Source organism: Prionailurus viverrinus, chromosome C1, assembly GCF_022837055.1.
Source record: "Prionailurus viverrinus isolate Anna chromosome C1, UM_Priviv_1.0, whole genome shotgun sequence".
NCBI lineage: Eukaryota > Metazoa > Chordata > Mammalia > Carnivora > Felidae > Prionailurus > Prionailurus viverrinus.
The window spans coordinates 185314958-185331708 of record NC_062568.1 but is presented as its reverse complement, the minus strand read 5'-3'; the positions used below and the strand labels follow the sequence as shown (position 1 = coordinate 185331708).

The following is a 16751-nucleotide window of genomic DNA, read 5'->3' as shown; positions in this document are numbered from 1 at the left end:
GTGAAAAAAGGTTTTATGAAAAATTTTCCCGTAAGAAAAAGAGTAGAAACTGCATTGAGCTGAGAAAGTGACACTACATTATCACCCAATTTTTGGCCCAGCAGGCACACCACCAAAAGGGCAGTGTGTGGTTTTAAACTTTGCTTCCAGTAAAAAAGCTTGTACTATGTACACACTGACATAAGATCCAGTTTAATTTGCATTTTTCAGTGCAGACTGAGGAGAACCTCTGGAACAGGAGTAACAGTGAGAAATGCCCAAACAGTGATCATCAGCTTCCCCAAAGGGCATGAGAGGAAACATGGGACCCTCTCCCTGTCCCCCCGCAAAATATGCAAGAGGAAACAGGCTAAACTGACTACCAACCAGAAATATGCAAGATTCAGCTTTGTTGCCTCCCGCCCCGCCACCCGGTATTAGGGAATGGACAATTTCCCATCTGTGTCACAGAACCATTTGCATACTGATCTGTGGAAATCCTTCTGCTTTGGCTGAAGTGTATTTCAAAACTTCTCTATTCTACAGTAGCCTGAGAATTGAAGATAAAATGGGGGCTCGGGGGAACAGGAGGGGAATGTGGGGAAAGGAAGAGAAGTCGATAAAGCAGATCAGTAACAGCTTTGTTTACTGGATTTAATGAAGGCTGGAGACCTTTTCTCTTAGAGAGCCAACATGGGCGGGCGGTGAGGGGAGCAGTAGGGAAATGGCTCGTGTTGCCCGCTCCCCCACTACCACCACCACCTCCCCAACATAGTTCAGATTGGAAAATGTAAACGCTAGCAATACTGTTGCAGTTCCACAAACCAATGGTTTCAGTGACTCCGGAGAAGTCTCTAAGATTGAAGACAACGAAACATGATTACAGATATAAAAGTCTAGAAGGTGCCAGGTTCTACCTAGGAACAACCTGTTCCTTCCTTTCAGGCATCACTTTGTAATGGTGAAGGCGGGGCAAGATGGCAAGGGACCGAGAAGTGATGAAAACGGGGCCTCAAGTCAGCAAAGGAAAACAGGACCCGCAGTTCTTCAGAGAGCCTGAGGGGGCGCCCTCGGGCACACAGGGAAGGCTTGCATAGATAGAGCAGTTGCTGAGAGTGCATAATAGTGTTTCCCTATAGACAGCCTCACAGTACAGGGCTGATCGAGCGGAAAAAAGCGGCCGGGCCAGGGCCACATGGGACAACGACCGTCAAGCTACACATATTGCACCAAGGTAAGTGCTTTTCTTTTCACACCTCAATTTAACTTTTTATTCTGAGCAAAAAATAAAACTTTGTGGAAAGTATATATATGTATATATATATATACACAAAAGAAATTGCAGCAATTGGGTTAAAGATAAAATAACCTAAAGTGCTTTTTTATTTTATTATTTCTTTAATATACCAATATGAGGTTCTGCAAACTCATCCCTCTGGACACATTCAGCATTATACAAAGTCTCTCAGGAAAACCCACCCACCCTCCATTATCCCCATCAATCCACTGCCTTGACCCTGAAGGTAAAACTCCAATCTATTGACTTTCCCAGAGGTGGGGGAGACAAGTCCCTGGCTTCTACCCAGAGACGTCTTCACACCTTAAGCCCCCTCCTGGGCTTTGTACCATGATCTCCTTCTAAGGGGGAAGGGGTGGAATTGAATAAATGACACCAACTCGTGTCACCAAACTGGTGATGCCCCACAAGGCTGCCAGACCCTGCCAGGAGAGGCAGGGCCATCCTCCCTCAATGTCCCACCCCCCTGCTAAGGCAGTTTGGGGGTGCCAGCCGGGTTCCCACCCCCTCCTAGGTCCATGAACTCCAGTCCTTGGTGCTGACCACACCCTGCAAAGGCCAGTGGAACTGGAGATGTGCTAGTGGGAGCTGGAAGAATCCATCTACACGGTGGCAATGGCCAAGCTTACCAGGGGAAGAAAGAAAGCTTGGTTTCACCTGCCCGAAGTCTGTAGCCCTTCCCTAACCTCGCCACAGGTTCGTGCCTGGGTTTGGAAAACGCACGCTTCGTGAAGGCCCGTTCTAGCTCCACTTTTGCCGGCGGCCCGCTCTCCTCCCAGATCCCTGGCACAAGAGGCCAGGCTTGCGGGAGGGGATGGGGTGGGGGGAAGAGCGCGGGAAGAGGAAGGGAAGACGGCCTGGCCTGTGGGCGAACCTGCTCTTCACAACCACTCACTGGCATTTTAAGCACATTCCTGATTTTTCAAAAGCTACTTGGCTCGGACAGTCCCGCTTGTCATTTTGAGTCACCCTCAAAAGGCAGATACTTCAACTAGAAAAATCTGTCAGCCTAAATACTGTTGTTAAGATGCTGCTTCATCACCCCCCAATCTTTGGAGAGCAGAAAAGCCACTGACCTAGGTATGCCCAACAGGAGTACAGCCCTGATTAACTCGAGAGAAGCAGTAACGAAACCACGGACACTTCCAATGGCTTTCTCTGGGTTCCTGTTTCCCACTTCAGCTCCCAGGGAACCGAATCTCGGGTGCCCCTCGGATGGGTATGTTGGGGAGGTCATTCGTGCCCTCCGATAGAGCTACCTTTGGGACCCCATCATGTCGTTCTGTCAGAAGCTGTAGAGAAAACAGCGCGGCTCCTGCCTCAGAGCTTCCCCTGGGTGTGAGACCCGGAGATGGCCAAGGACAAACCATGCTCAGCAACTGGTTTCCCAGGAAGATTAACCCACTGTGGTAAACAGAAGATGCCTCCTGCCTTATCAACTTCTGCTGAGAACCCACCAGCTTTTTGGGGAGGGGAGTGCAGAAGGTCAAAAAGAAATTGATTCTCCTGCCCAGACTCCTAGAATGAGAAGCCACCAGCTGCCTGCGGGTAAAGCCCTTTTCTCCTCGTGGCAGTAACAACACTGACTACCTCTGCCCTCTTGTCCAACTGTGTCCCTGAAATTCTGTCAAACGTAGGGCCTCTGGCTCCCAGATAAATGATCAGCTCCGGATACTGTCTTGGCTGGCCCTGAGTAATAAATAGCTCAGAGAACAGAAGAGTGACACATGCAGATCTCTTTACATTAGGTAATGGTAAAGGAAGGCAAAATTATGGCTGCTTTCTGCCTGACAATGTCGACTCAGAAGAGCAGTCCTGTTTGTGGACCCCTGTTCCCGGCTCAAGCAGGGAAGGGGGCTCTTGGAGGCTGAGGCCTAGTCCAGACCGTGGGCCAGGCCTCATTTCTGAGCTCAGTGAGGCTCGGTGAGCACTCATGACTACATTAATATAGCCGGTTGAGAGAAACTTTCCATTTTAGTGTGAATTGTATTTTAGGTTTTATTTTAAGAGGCAATGACTTGGAGCCAAAGGCAGACAGATGGATATAATTCTATACACAAATCAAAAAAAATTTTTTTCCCCATAACACAACTTAATGAAACATTCCAAATGAGAGAACTTATTGCAACATTTCAGGCTTTTTGGTGGAAGGGGGATTTTTTTGTTTGTTTGTTTTGTTTTGTTTTGTTTTACCCTGAGTAGAAGATCATCGTTTTGTGGTTTTTGTTTGCTTTTGTGTATTTGTTTAGAAATCACGTGACTAAGCTGAGCAAGTCACATCCTTCTTTGCACTGTACTAGACTGTATGCAAAATCCAGAGGGTGAGAGGTGGAGATGGGAGAGGCAAGCAAAAGCCTGGCTAGAACCTGGAACCAGGACACCTGGCCTGCCAATTACATGCCGCCTCAAAAAACACCAACAATGACTTCCTTCTGATAAGCAAAATGCAGCTCTTCTGCTCTGAGGAAAAGAATACCATTAAAGGAAGGCAGACCACCAGCCGGCAACTGGCCACAAGCCACACGTCCACTCGAGGACAAAACAGGGATGTTCCCCAAGGAAAGTCCGCTGCGATCTGCAGGGCCTGGCAACCAACCAAGAGATAGGAAGAACAGGGAAGGCAAAAACGCCGTGACACTGTTGCCGGAGCCAGCTCCGCAAACGGCGGGGACAGACAGCGGTCACCAGCTCGCCTGGGGCCGCGGCAGACAGGACATCACTGACACAGCCTCAGGCCAGGCTTTTACCACCCATTGTGCTGTAGCTGGCTGCAGGACACCACCTGCCATCACCCTGAGCTCCGAGGACACCAAGATCAAACAACAGGACCACCTGGCCCGACCCCTGTCCAGCTCGCAGCTGTCTGCTCTGCCTTTGCCACTCCCCCCTCTGACGGAGCGAGGGTCTCACCTTCCTCGCGAGCTTCAGCCTCAGACTCAAAAGACGCACGGGGAGGAGCAACGCCCGCCACGCTGAACACTACTGCCCAGACCACAAAGTCCCCAGTGCCAGTGATGGGCAGCCTCACACGGATGGAAGCCACACCCTTTCATTTCGAATGTTTATGCATACGAGTAACCTTAATTTCCAAGTTCACATGACAATAAGCAAAAGTGACATACAGTGCAGCCAAACAGTTCATTTATAACTTAGCATTTTTTTGTTTTGTTTTTTTTTTGTTTTTGTTTTTTTCCAAAGATCAGTTCCTTAAAATGGATGCTCCTGGGATATGACTAAAGAAAATACGTCTGAAAGGTGAGGATTTCAAACAGTAGATTTCTTCATCCTTCGAACTGCTGACCCCCCACGATGGCAGGCACCGCACCTTACGCTTCCGCTCCCCCTCTTTTCCTAGAGGTGAGTGCACGCGGCCCTTTCACTTGGAGAAGCTGGTCAGCCCCATCTCCTCCTCCCCCTGCAGTAGTGCTTCGATGGGAATCAGATTGGACGGGGTGTCCAGGCTCTGGAGGGACAAAAACTCTGACATATCCATGGCACTTAACGTTTCTGTCTGAGGGTCTGAAGGAGTCTCTGCTTGTCTGCCTTGCTCACAGGAAGAGGGTACAGCGGAGGAGGACGACAAGGGACCGGGACGTGAGGGAAAAGTCTGCGACGGTAGCTTCAGGCTGGGCCCGTCAGGAGGCTGGGGGCTCGGCTCTGCCGGGGATGGGGAAAAACAGCCCTTCCTCCTGCCCGCCGCCCGCTCCTTGGCAGAGTCCCGGCACGCGCACTGACACTGACACGCCTCCTCTTGCTTGATGATGATCACGGGAACACTGAGGCCGATCTGCTGTACAGAGCTCCCTGCGAGAGAGGCAAGAGAGACTGCTCCTCCAGTAGCCGCAGGGCAGGGGCATGACGGACGGGGATACGGAGTGGGTGAGCACTGAGTGCCACGGAAGCAGGAGTGGCGGCAAGGGAGGATGCCATGCTCCAGACTTTGTTCTGCCTGACACTCCCCATCCCCTGCAAGGCAAAGTCCCTTTTCCTTGGCCACACACACCATCTAGATGACCCTGTCTTTGCAGCCTCATTTCTGGCTGTTCGAATCCCCCTATACCCTCCACGCCAGCTACAGCAGATGCCTCCCTTTTTTCTGACATGTTCTTCAAACCTCCGGGTCTTTGCGCTCTTCCTTCTGCCTGAACTCCCCAGACCGCGCTGTTTTTCCAGAGAACTTACTCTTATTTCTGAAGACCCAGCGCACAGCCAGGCTGCCAGGCTGTGATTCCAGCAGGCTTCCGCTCGGGGCTGGCCCGAGGCCGGCTGGCACACGAGCTTCCTATCTACGTGCACAGAGCTGCTGCCTCCCTACGCACTGCTCTCCACACTGTGCGGGACTTGGGGCTTGAGTCCCGCCTGCCCGAGACCAAGCTCCACCGGGGCCTCCTGCTCGTGCTTGCACCCCCAGTCTCAGACACACAGTAGGTGGGGGGAGCACCCCTGTACACCGTCAGCCTTGCGTGCGCGCCCATGCTCCCGCTCTTTGGTGCAGGTATGTGTGCTGTGCACATGCACACTGAGATGAGACAGGCTCTGTGTGTCTCAAAAAAGCTAGAGACCCGGGGGCAGGAGAACAGAGTGCGAGTCAGGAGGCCTGGGAACTAGTGCTTTGGCTCTGCCACAAACTCACTTATGACTTTGGAGGGGTCAGTTAGTCGTTTGGGGCTCCTGTTTCTTAATCTATAAAACAGCTTGAGAAAAAGGAACTTTTCGCTCTGTATGAGTCTCTGACCCAGAAGCTACTTCTTCGTTACTGTAACTAGAAAAAGAGTCCAGTGAATTAACAGCTGCCCTCTTTGGCATTCACTGTGAGTCAGACTTTCTTCTGGTTACATTTAAAAGCTATATCTGAAAGGAAAGAACGGTGACCCCTTAAGGAATGTTAACTGTGGTATATATGCCATAAACCCGCTAACTTCCAATAGCTGTGAGAAGGTGAAATACTCTAATAAACAAACAATACAATCTGACAAATTTGAGGTTTTCAAAACTGGGGCAAAGCAACAATGAGCTGTGCCTCAAGGGGCCCAGAGAGTTGACTTTCTTTTAAAGTTAACACACACAATTACATACCTGTGCTACTGGCTACTGGTACTGCAGTGGTAAAAAACACCTTCTCAACTTTAGATGCTTGCTGCTGGAAAAAAAAAAAAAAAAATCACATTTACGGCCACTCAAGTATGGCAGATCTCCAAGGACCTGAAGCCTGCCCGATTATACTGGTCATCCAAGAGGACAGAAAACCCTCAGTGTTCAAGGATTTTTGCACTGAGTGATGTTTTGTTTGCGCTCTGACATGAGGTCAGTGTACTGTTTGACATTCAGTGCTGACAACGCAGCCAGCTTTGTCCCCTACTATTTGGCTGTCTCCCAGCTGCCCAATCCAGTAGGTTCCGTCTGCTCAAAGGGACCAAGGTTGCTTTGCTCAAGCTGTGGTCTTCTCAAAGGGATCCCCAGGGCTAGCTTCGCTACAAGCCCTCTGCTCCCACCACACCCCAGTGCTTCTGTGAGTCTGGGAAGTTCTTTGGTCTCCTCAAGGGTCAAGCTGCATGCTAAGGACTGGCTAAGACTTCCTCTCACAGGCAGAACAGCCCCTGTGAAGGCCCCCTGCAGCATGCCATAAGCCCTGGACACAAGCCCCGTCCCTTCTCAGTTGTTGAGGTCAGAAAAGTGGCTTCACGTCTGAGTCTCAGTTTCCTCATCTGTAAAAACAGGGATGATAACCAAAGGACCCCCCAAAGGACCCCTGGCAAGGGTGAAAGGAGATGATGTACGCAGAGCCTGCGGCATGCGGTGAGCCTTCAGCAAACATTGGTTATTTACATTATTACGAGGAGGACGACTATAAAGTCATGCCCACAATTCACCCTTCCACCTTAGTTACACTTCCTGTTACATTGGCTACAGGATTTCTGCTTTCTTCAAGTCTTATCGTAAAAAGGCTTTATCTTTTTATCCCTTTAAAGGAAAAAAAAGGTGGGGGGTGCCTTTAGGATGAGTCTAGGAGGAATGTGAAAGCTTCTGGCTGAGCTACGGGAGCTGACACTATAAAACGGCAATGGAGGGGCTCCTGGGTGGCTCATTTGGTTGAGCGTCTGACTTCGGCTCAGGTCACGATCTTGCGGTCTATGAGTTCAAGCCCCGCCTCGGGCTCTGTGCTGACAGCTCAGAGCCTAGAGCCTGATTTGGATTCTGTATCTCCCTCTCTCTCTGCTCCTCCACTGCTTGTGCTCTCTGTCTCTTAAAAAATGAATAAACGTTATAAAAATTTAAAAAAAAATCAATGGTTGCTAGGGGAAAGGGGGAGAGGGAGAAGGGATGAATTAGTAAAGCACAGAGATTTTTAGGTGCTGAATCTTCTCTGAATATTATGATGGGAGACACATGACATCATGCCTTTGTCAAAACCCACAGAATGCTGCACACAAACTGCGAGCCCTGATGTGAACTATGGACTTTAATTAGTAATAATATATCAATACTGATTCATCAGTTATAACAAATGCACCAAACTAATGCAAGATGTTACTATTAGGGCAAACTGGCAGGGAGGGACGGGTAGCCAGGGAGTGTATGGAAATTCTCTGCCCCACCTGTTCAGTAAAATCTTAAAAAAAAAAAAAAAAAAAGTAATCTAAAAATAATGTACAGAAGGTAATGACTGGCACATGTTAGATCCTTAATTTCAAAAAGTGCTTAGTTAGCACAGTAAGCCGTTACACATAGTAAGGGTTCCATATATCACAGCTGTTACTACCATTTTCATTGCGATTCGGCACTTTACCTACCGGTAACGTTACCCTTCTTTGGGGCATTTTAGCATCTTTAAGCAGAATATAAGTTTTTATGAAAAAGAGATCATGGTTTCCACTTTTCTGTACCCCCAAGAGTATCATGCATGGTATCTGGTAAATACTGGGCCCTTGAAATGCATTTAAGTGAATGACCACGTCACTTCCTTCATCATCGAGACCAAACACTTTTGCAGAGACTGGCTCTAGAGCAGGTCCTGGGTGCACAGACTCTCTCGCTGACTTGGCCACTGCTGTGTTTTCTACCAGACGGCGGCCCACCATTCCCTCACGTCAGTCTGACTCTGCCTTGGAGAAGAACCGCTTTCCTACATCGTTCTCGGGCCTCTGCAGTCTGTTGACTGCTGTCCCGTCCTAGAGGGTGGCATTACACTGCAGATGGAACATTTGTTCACGTGCCTGCGGCCATCCACCCGGCGGTACACGAAGGCTGCTTCTCTGCTTCCCTCCTGCAGGTATGCATCACAGCACTCCCTGGATTTATACCCCTCGATCGTGGGGAAGTGACAAGAGGCCGAATTACATGTTTCAGGGCAGATACGATAACCATCTTCCTTTTGAAGTAAAAGCCTCTGAACACGTCACCCGTGTAAATACGCTTCACCCCCGGGGGTCCTTTCAGTCAGAATACTTACAATTTGTTCTTGGTTTTGCGGGGAACTGGTGGCACCATTTAATATCCATTGTAAGTTCTGTTCTCCCATGACTAGGCTGGACTGCAGGATGGCCGTGCTGGGAGTCGGGGTGATGGTTATAGTGGGATTATTAGTCAGGACAGAGTTGGCGCCCAGGGGCAGAGTCTGGACCACGGCTGGCAGGGGCTCAGTAGTACTTTGCGGTTGGGGCGGTGCTGCCACGGCTGATGCCGCCGCCGAAGCCCCAGCAACAACAGAAAGTCCTGGGACGATGGGCTGTGGGGCCTGGGGGTGCGGAAGAAACTCTTGATGATTAGCAGCAAACTGTGTGCTGTGGGGAACAGGCACTTCTGGAGGTTGTAAGAGAGCAGAGGGGTTGCCAAATGCAGCTTGCTGGGAACCAGTTCCTAGGGAGGGAGCAGGCGGAGGAGCAGACGGTGCTGAGGCTGGTAGTAGAGGCTGGGGTGGCTCGGAGATGCCGGGCTGCAGTACAAGCGGAAGAGATAAAGATGCTGAATTTCCTGTGGGTGGCGGAACATCACTGACTGACTCTGCATCACCATTAAAACTTTCAATCAAGGCAGCTGGCAAGAAAAAGAAATAGAAAGATATATACATATCCCAAGCCTTACATGAGCCACAAAAACACAGTCATTATGGCGACACCAAAGGCAGCTGAAGTCCGTCAGAGCCAGTACCTTCACTGCTAGAAGGCTGGCTTTCTGTTTTCATTTAGTGACCGCTCTGCTCAAAGCACCGGGCTTCGTGATCAGTCTCACTTTCTAAATGTGAAGAGCTAGTATAGGTTTTATCATTAAAAAAAAAAAAAGAAAAAGTATCCTAAGGCTTTTCTGGAAGAGACTGGACATCCTTTTTTGGCAAAACCAGTGAACACACTTTCTGACTACCGTGAAAGCTTCAGGGACAGATTTTCATTCAAACACAGAATGATCTATGCATCTGATGCTGTTTGTGGATCCTGCCCACTCACGAGCACAGTATCGCATCAGAAAAAGAAAGAGCTCCGAGCTCTCCTCGGTTTTGAAAGCCAATGAGAGCTTTTAGAGAAGGAGACCCCTTCTTCTGAAGGTCTAGGGACAGTAGGCCCTCAAGTGAACTCTTGCTGAGGGAAGGAGAGGAAAAGATGGGTTGAACAAAAGGCCCACACTTCCCTGACCCCTCGCCAAATGCACACTTTGTTCAAAGGAACTGAACTACAACTTCCCCGTGCCTGCATGGGTGTGTCAATGAGTGGGGACTCCCTTGCCCCGTGCTGAGAGCTACTCAGGAAGAGAGTCTGTGAAACAAACCTGTCTGCTGAGGATCTTCCTGAATTGCCGGATCATCTGAATTCTGGAACATTGATTCAAAGATGATTGCTGGTGAAATTGTGCTGAGGTCCTGGCCCTGTGATTGATGGACAGAGACAAAGATGGGAGACTTGTCACCCTGAGGCAACTCTTCACTGTGAGAACACACAGCAACAGAACTAGAATGATCTTTTTTGATATGCTTCTTGTTTCTAACTTCTCCTTTCCAAGGTGACAAAGATTTCCCTAAACCTCAGACACTAAAGATTTGTGTCCTCAAATACCCAAAAACAGAAGCCAGTGGGGCGCCTGGGTGGCTCAGTTGGTTGAACATCTGACTGTTGATATAGGCTCAGGTCATGATCCCTGGGTCATAGGATCGAGCCCTGCATTGGGCTCCACACTGAACATGAAGCCTTGCTTAGGATTCTCTCTCTCTCTCTCCCTCTCACACCCCCACTCCCTACCCCTCTCCCCAGCTCATGCTCTCTCTCTCTCAAATTTATTTATTTATTTATTTATTTGTTTATTTATTTATTTATTTTTAAATTAACGTTTATTTATTTTTGAGACAGAGAGAGACAGAGCATGAATGGGGGGAGGGTCAGAGAGAGAGGGAGACACAGAATCAGAAACAGGCTCCAGGCTCTGAGCTGTCAGCACAGAGCCTGACACGGGGCTCGAACTCACGGACTGCGAGATCATGACCTGAGCTGAAGTCGGACACTTAACCGACTGAGCCACCCAGGCGCCCCGTCTCTCTCTCAAATTTAAAAAGAAAAACAGGGTCGCCTGGATGGCTCAGTCGGTTAAGTGTCTGACTTGGGCTCACATCATGATGTGGTTTGTGAGTTTGGGTCCCATGCCGGGCTCTGTGCTGACAGCTTAGAGCCTGGAGCCTGCTTTGGATTCTGTGTCTCCCTCTCTCTCTGCCCCTCCCCTGCTCACATGCTGTCTCTCTCTCTCTCTCTCTCTCTCTCTCTCTCTCTGAAAAGTAAATAAACATTAATAAAAATTTTTTTAATTAAAAAAAAAAACAGGAGTCAGAAAACTATGACTTGTAGGCTGAATGCCTGTTTTTGTAAATAAAGTTTTACAGATGCATGCTTGTTCATTTATTGTCTATGCTGCTTTCATGGTCTGACGGCAGAGTTGAGCTATGTCAGAGACTCTATGGTCTGCAAAGCCAAAAATATTTACTATCTGGCTCCTCCCACCCCCCCAAAAAAAGGTTTCTGGCCCCCTGCTCTAAAAGAAGACCAAATCTTTCCTAAAAATGGGATTGTATTCTATCCATTACCTGCAACCTGCTTTTCTCATGTAATAATAATATATTGTGAATATCCTTCAAGGTCATTACATAACATCTATGATATTCTAGTATGTACACATGGTAACAAATCAAACAGTATAAAGAAACTTTTCATGAGAGGCAATAGTGATCGCCTTATATTCACTACTGTTTGCCACTGCAAGTTTCTTTGTAATTAAGAATTAAGAAAATGTCAGGCATTTTAGGAAAGATAAAATGGGGGGGGCATATAATGCCCTGAGGGTCTGACTCCTGATAGGCACCAAATAAAAATGGCCACCCTCAGGCTTCTCTTTGGTTAAGGAGGGTAGAGGGGCGGCGATTCTTTCGTCTCCAGTGTACCTCCACCCCACATTTTGTAGGGCAGAAGTGACAGAGGCAACCGCCTCCAGGAGTGTGGGCAGGTGACAGAAGTGAACCAAGGGTGGCGGGGACTTTGGCGAACTGGAGAGTATGCACGCCAGTCACCTAAAGGGCTTCAGAGGAATGCTGCCCTGTGATATTCAGACCGGGGATTTCCAGGGCTCAAAAATGGTCTGAAATGCGGATTTTCATGTGAAATCCACCGATTTGTAGCTAAAAGCAAGTAACTGAAAACAAAACACTGTATAGACCAAACAAAACCCATCTTTGGGCCATATTTTGTGTCAGTGCCAACTTGTGTTTAAAGGTCATTTGGCAACAACTCTGCTTCTGGGTGGGGGTGGGGGTGGGGAGGATCACTCTGGGTCCCGGCACATGTCGTGAGTGGAACTGTCCAGCAGTCTAGAGGTCCTCAGAAATGAAACTGCCCATTCGATTCAGAGGGGCCAATTATTCTAGCATGATTCCATCAACTGGAAGAGGAGTAATTCCGAATGCCTGCATGACAGACGCTGAAGGCAAAAACCCACACAAAGCCTCCTGCTTCCAGTCCAGAGAGAGTTAAGAATCATGGGCCAGTTGGAAAATAGCATGGAGGTTCCTCAAAAAGTTAAAAATAGAACTACTCTATGACCCAGCAATTGCACTACTAGGTGTTTACCCAAAGGATACAAAAATACAGATTTGAAGGGGTATATGTACCCTGATATATATTTATAGCAGCACTATCAACAACAGCCAAACTGAAAAGAGCCCAAAGGTCCATCAACTGATAAATGGATAAAGAAGATGTGGTATAGGGGCGCCTGGATGGCTCCGTCAGTTGAGCACCCGACTCTTGATTTTGGCTTAATTAAGGTCATGATCCCAGGGTTGTGGGATCAAGCCCCATGTCAGGCTCCATGCTGAGCATGGGGTCTGCTTGGGACTTTCTCTTTCTCACTCTCTTAAAAAAAAAAAAAAAAGATGTAGTATGTATATATGTATATCTACAATGGAATATCACTCAGCCATCAAAAAGAACGAAATCTTGCCATTTGCAACAACGTGGATGGAGCTAGAGTGTATTATGCTAAGCGAAATTAGTCAGAGAAAGACAAATACAAATCCCATATGATTTCACTCATGTGTAGAATTTAAGAAAAAAAAAAAAAACAAAAAAAACCAGATGAACAAATGGGAAGGGGAAAAAAAAGACAGCCAGGGAAGCAAACCATAAGACACTCTTAAAGACAGAGAACTGAGGGTTGATGGAAGAAGGTAGGCAGGGGAGGGGCTGAATGGATGACGAACATTAAGGAGGGCATTTGTTGGGATGAGCACTGGGTGTAACATGTAAGTGACAAATCATTAAATTCTACTCCTGAAACCAATTATTACACTATACATGTTAACTAGAATTTATTTATTTGTTAAATAAAAATAAAAATTCGGAAACAACAACAACCAAAAGACTCACAGGCCAAGACAGCGGCCTTCAAACTCTTTATCATGATGCCATGCGGCAAAGTAAGAAATACATCTTATACATACGCAAGTACATCCTTCACGTTCCATACTGATCCATATGTATAACTGAAACAAAAGTCTACGAAACGAGGCTTATCCTTACCACGTGCAATGTCTTCTGATACTGTCTATTGTGTTGATGCCCTTAAAATGCTGATCCTAAACCCCTATTTTATAACCCAATAAAGAGGCGCAACCCAGTTTGAAAAGTAGTGGGCTGACAACTCCTATAAGCTCTGCAACTTCCTCATGGTGGTTGTCTGGTTTTACCTGTTTTCAAATTATCAGCAGTAACATTGTTAAAAAGGAATAAGCCCGTATGGCTCCAAAAGATGAGGCACAAGAATGTTCACAGCAGCAGTATTATGATGGCTCCAAACTAGAAACTATCCAAATACCCAAGGGAAGTAGAAAAAAACAATTGTGGTACATTCACTTAGTGCAATACTGTTCACCAGTGAGAACAAGTGATCTGCAACAAATGCAGACTGGCTTCTTCAACATAATGTTGCAAGAAGGAAGCCAGCACAAACCAGTATGACTGGCATGATTCCAAGTATACACAGCACAACAACAGGTAAAAATCCATCTCAGGTTATTAGTTGGCACAGTGGTTATCTTTTTTTTTTTTTTTAAAGCTTTTAATTTTTTTTAAATGTTTTTATTCATTTTTGAGACAGAGAGAAACAGCATGAGCAGTGGAGGGGCAGACACAGAATCTGAAGCAGACTCCAGGCTCTGAGCTGTCAGCACAGAATCGAACTCACGGACTGTGAGATCATGACCTGAGCTGAAGTCGGAGGCTTAACCGGCTGAGCCACCCAGGCGCCCTGGGACAGTGGTTATCTTTAGGGAGAGGTCATAGTTGTTTGCGGCATGGAGGGTGGGGAGCTTCCGGGGGAACTGGGAATGTTCGGTTTCTTGATTTGCATGCTGGTTACGTGGATGGGATGAATTGTGATCATTCATTAAGCTAATCATTTGTGATTAGATGCACTTTTCTGTACGTACATTATACTTCAAAAACAAGTCTTTCAAATTAAAACAAAACCAAACCAACAAAAACAAAACAAAAGGAAAAGAAAAAAAACAAGGGAAAAAGCAAAGTGCTGAAAGGACCTGTGACTGAGCCACTGCCAGTCTTCAGGGCACAAACCCTGGGGGCAGAGTAAGTTCGAGCAGTTCCCCAAAGTTGAGGAGACCAGAACAGGCTAAGCCTCTGGGGCCTGGCACAGAGAGACAAAGGACACTGGGAGCTGTATGGGATCAGGATGGATCCTGAAGCTCAGGCGCCAGGAGGCCCTGAGGGCCACTGCCTAGCGGCTTCACCCCTCCTGTACCAAAAGATCTGAGCAAAGCACAGCTCACTTCCAGGATGCACATATGCATGTGGCTGCCCAGAAACCCATAAAAGGATGATTTCGTTAAAATGTATATTTGATATTAACAGTGCATAATTTTTTTAAAGCAAAATCAATTCAGTTACTTCAAGGAATTGTGGCCTTAGAATGAAAGACTAAACATGAGAATATTTCTAATTCTGGATAAATGGTGGGTGGTGAGGGCACCATATATAACTTGACCCCCCAAGGACAGAGTCTCTCTCTTGCTGATGTAAACTGTGGTAGAAAAGGCTGCCCCCCACCCCCCCGCCTTTTTTTTTTTTTTTTTTTTTACAAGTACTTATGTTCCCTCACACCAGAATACCTCACCCGATGACCCCAGGGCTCCAGAAAGCTCTTTAGTCATTTGTCATGGCCCTAGCCAGGGAGTGGACTCCCAAACCATTTAATGCAATCTGAGATTAAAGAGAGATTATACCCAGAAATCGTAGGTTCCATAACTCAGAGGGCATCGAGGCCATCCAGTATAGAAACTGCATTTAGAGTATCAGCCCTGAAATGTGAATATGCATAAAAATCATATGAAGTACTTATTTAATGCTTTTCTTTGTTCTTCAGATTGGTTAATTTCTATTGATCCATCTCCAATTTAACTAATTCTTTCTTCTGTCATTTCCAATTTGCTATTAAGCCCAACCAGTAAATTTTTTATTCCAGATACATTTTCAGTTCCAGAATTTCCACTTGGTACATTCTGTAAGTTTCTATTTCTCTGCTGAGATTTCCTCTTTATTCAATTATTACAAGCATATTCCTTTACGTCCTTCACCATATTTGAGCTACTTAAGAATTCTTGTATACTGGGGCACTTGGCTGGCTCAGTTGGTAGACTATGAGGCTCCTGATCTTGGGGTCGTGAGCGTAAGCCCCACTCGGGTGTAGAGATCACTTAAATAAATAAACTTAAAAAAAAAATCTTTATCTACTAATTCTAACGTCTGACTCATTTTGGCATTGGTCTCCACAGAGTACCTTCCTCCCTTAAGTAGGGGTAATGTTTTCCTTTTTCTTCTTATGTTCACCCATTTTGGATTACCCTGGACAATCCAAATGATATGTTATAGAGACTCTGGATTCTGTTCCACTTCCTGGAAGAGTGTGTTTGTTTTCTTGAATATTCTGTTGATTTGGCTGTGCTCTAACTGCAAACTGCTGTCTTCCTTGCAGGCGACAGCAGCTGCAATCTATGCCCAGCCTTCGCTGGGCTGCTTAGGGTCTGTCTCACGGACGTACAGTTCAGGGGTCAACTAGAGATGGGAACAGAGTTTATACATGGCGTGTGGGGCTCCCACTTTCTGACTCTTTCGTTTCTAGGTCGTCCCCAGTCACTTTCCAGGTGCTGCTGTGAGGGCTGTGAACTCTGTCCTCTGCTTATTCAAGACAGTGAGACTGAATGTTTACTGAGTTTTAGCCCTCTTGTTTGGTGTCAACTGGGTCTTGCCGCAAGGCTGATAAGCTGTAAAACTTGAAAACCTACTCAGTGCCTTTGCTGCTGTCCAAGTGGCTCCTTCTTCCAAGCGTTACCTCTGCCTGTTTGGAATGCTCTTTGGTGCCTTCAAATAGTTGTTTTTGATAATTTGCCCAGCATATATATATATATATTTGTTTTCTACGGGAGGCTTAGTCTGTTAAGAGCAGCTCTACCATTACCAGGAGAACCCAAGCCTTGGGGTGTTTATATAAAAATGCAGAGTCAGATACCATTCCCAGAGGAACTGATGAAGTAGGCCTGGGGTGAGGCCCAAGAAACTACATTGTCACAAGCACTGCAAATGACTCCACTGACCATACTATGAGAAACAGCACACATTTCATGGCATTGCTGAGCCTTCCAGTCTCTGTTCAGATACTTCCTATCACATTGATTCCTTCTTATTATGCATATACTCCTAGAAAATCTAACGTGAGCAATGTTTATTTACCACAGGAAAACAACAAACAATGCACACGTAACAACCAGTGTTGGTGACAGAGTAAAGCACAGACCCTCCCAAAGGAGCATCAGCTCAGGCTTAATGCAGTGGCCTGCAAGGGACATCACGGAGCCATGGGAATGGCAGGGAAATGCCGAACAGAGGGAACTGGAGCAATCAGATCAAGAGACGGCAGGGTTGTCTTTCAGAGGAGG

At 47.0% G+C, this 16751-nt stretch overlaps 1 protein-coding gene across 6 annotated transcripts in view; it reads right to left on the bottom strand.

Annotated features, from left to right (window-relative positions):
* Positions 1 to 16751, bottom strand: part of MTF1 (metal regulatory transcription factor 1) — a 47091-nt gene that overhangs the window by 1609 nt on the left and 28731 nt on the right. For 4 of the 6 annotated variants that reach the window (XM_047870964.1, XM_047870963.1, XM_047870965.1 and 1 more), the window contains 4 exons: positions 10037 to 10133; positions 8727 to 9310; positions 6353 to 6416; positions 1991 to 5080 (listed from right to left, as the gene is read on the bottom strand). In XM_047870964.1, coding sequence (XP_047726920.1) covers positions 4653 to 5080; positions 6353 to 6416; positions 8727 to 9310; positions 10037 to 10133 — 1173 coding nt within the window. In that variant the 3' untranslated portion in view covers positions 1991 to 4652. Of the gene's footprint in view, positions 1 to 1990; positions 5081 to 6352; positions 6417 to 8726; positions 9311 to 10036; positions 10134 to 16751 lie in introns of those variants that run through there. The other 2 variants (XR_007154770.1, XM_047870966.1) reach the window with 2 other exon arrangements.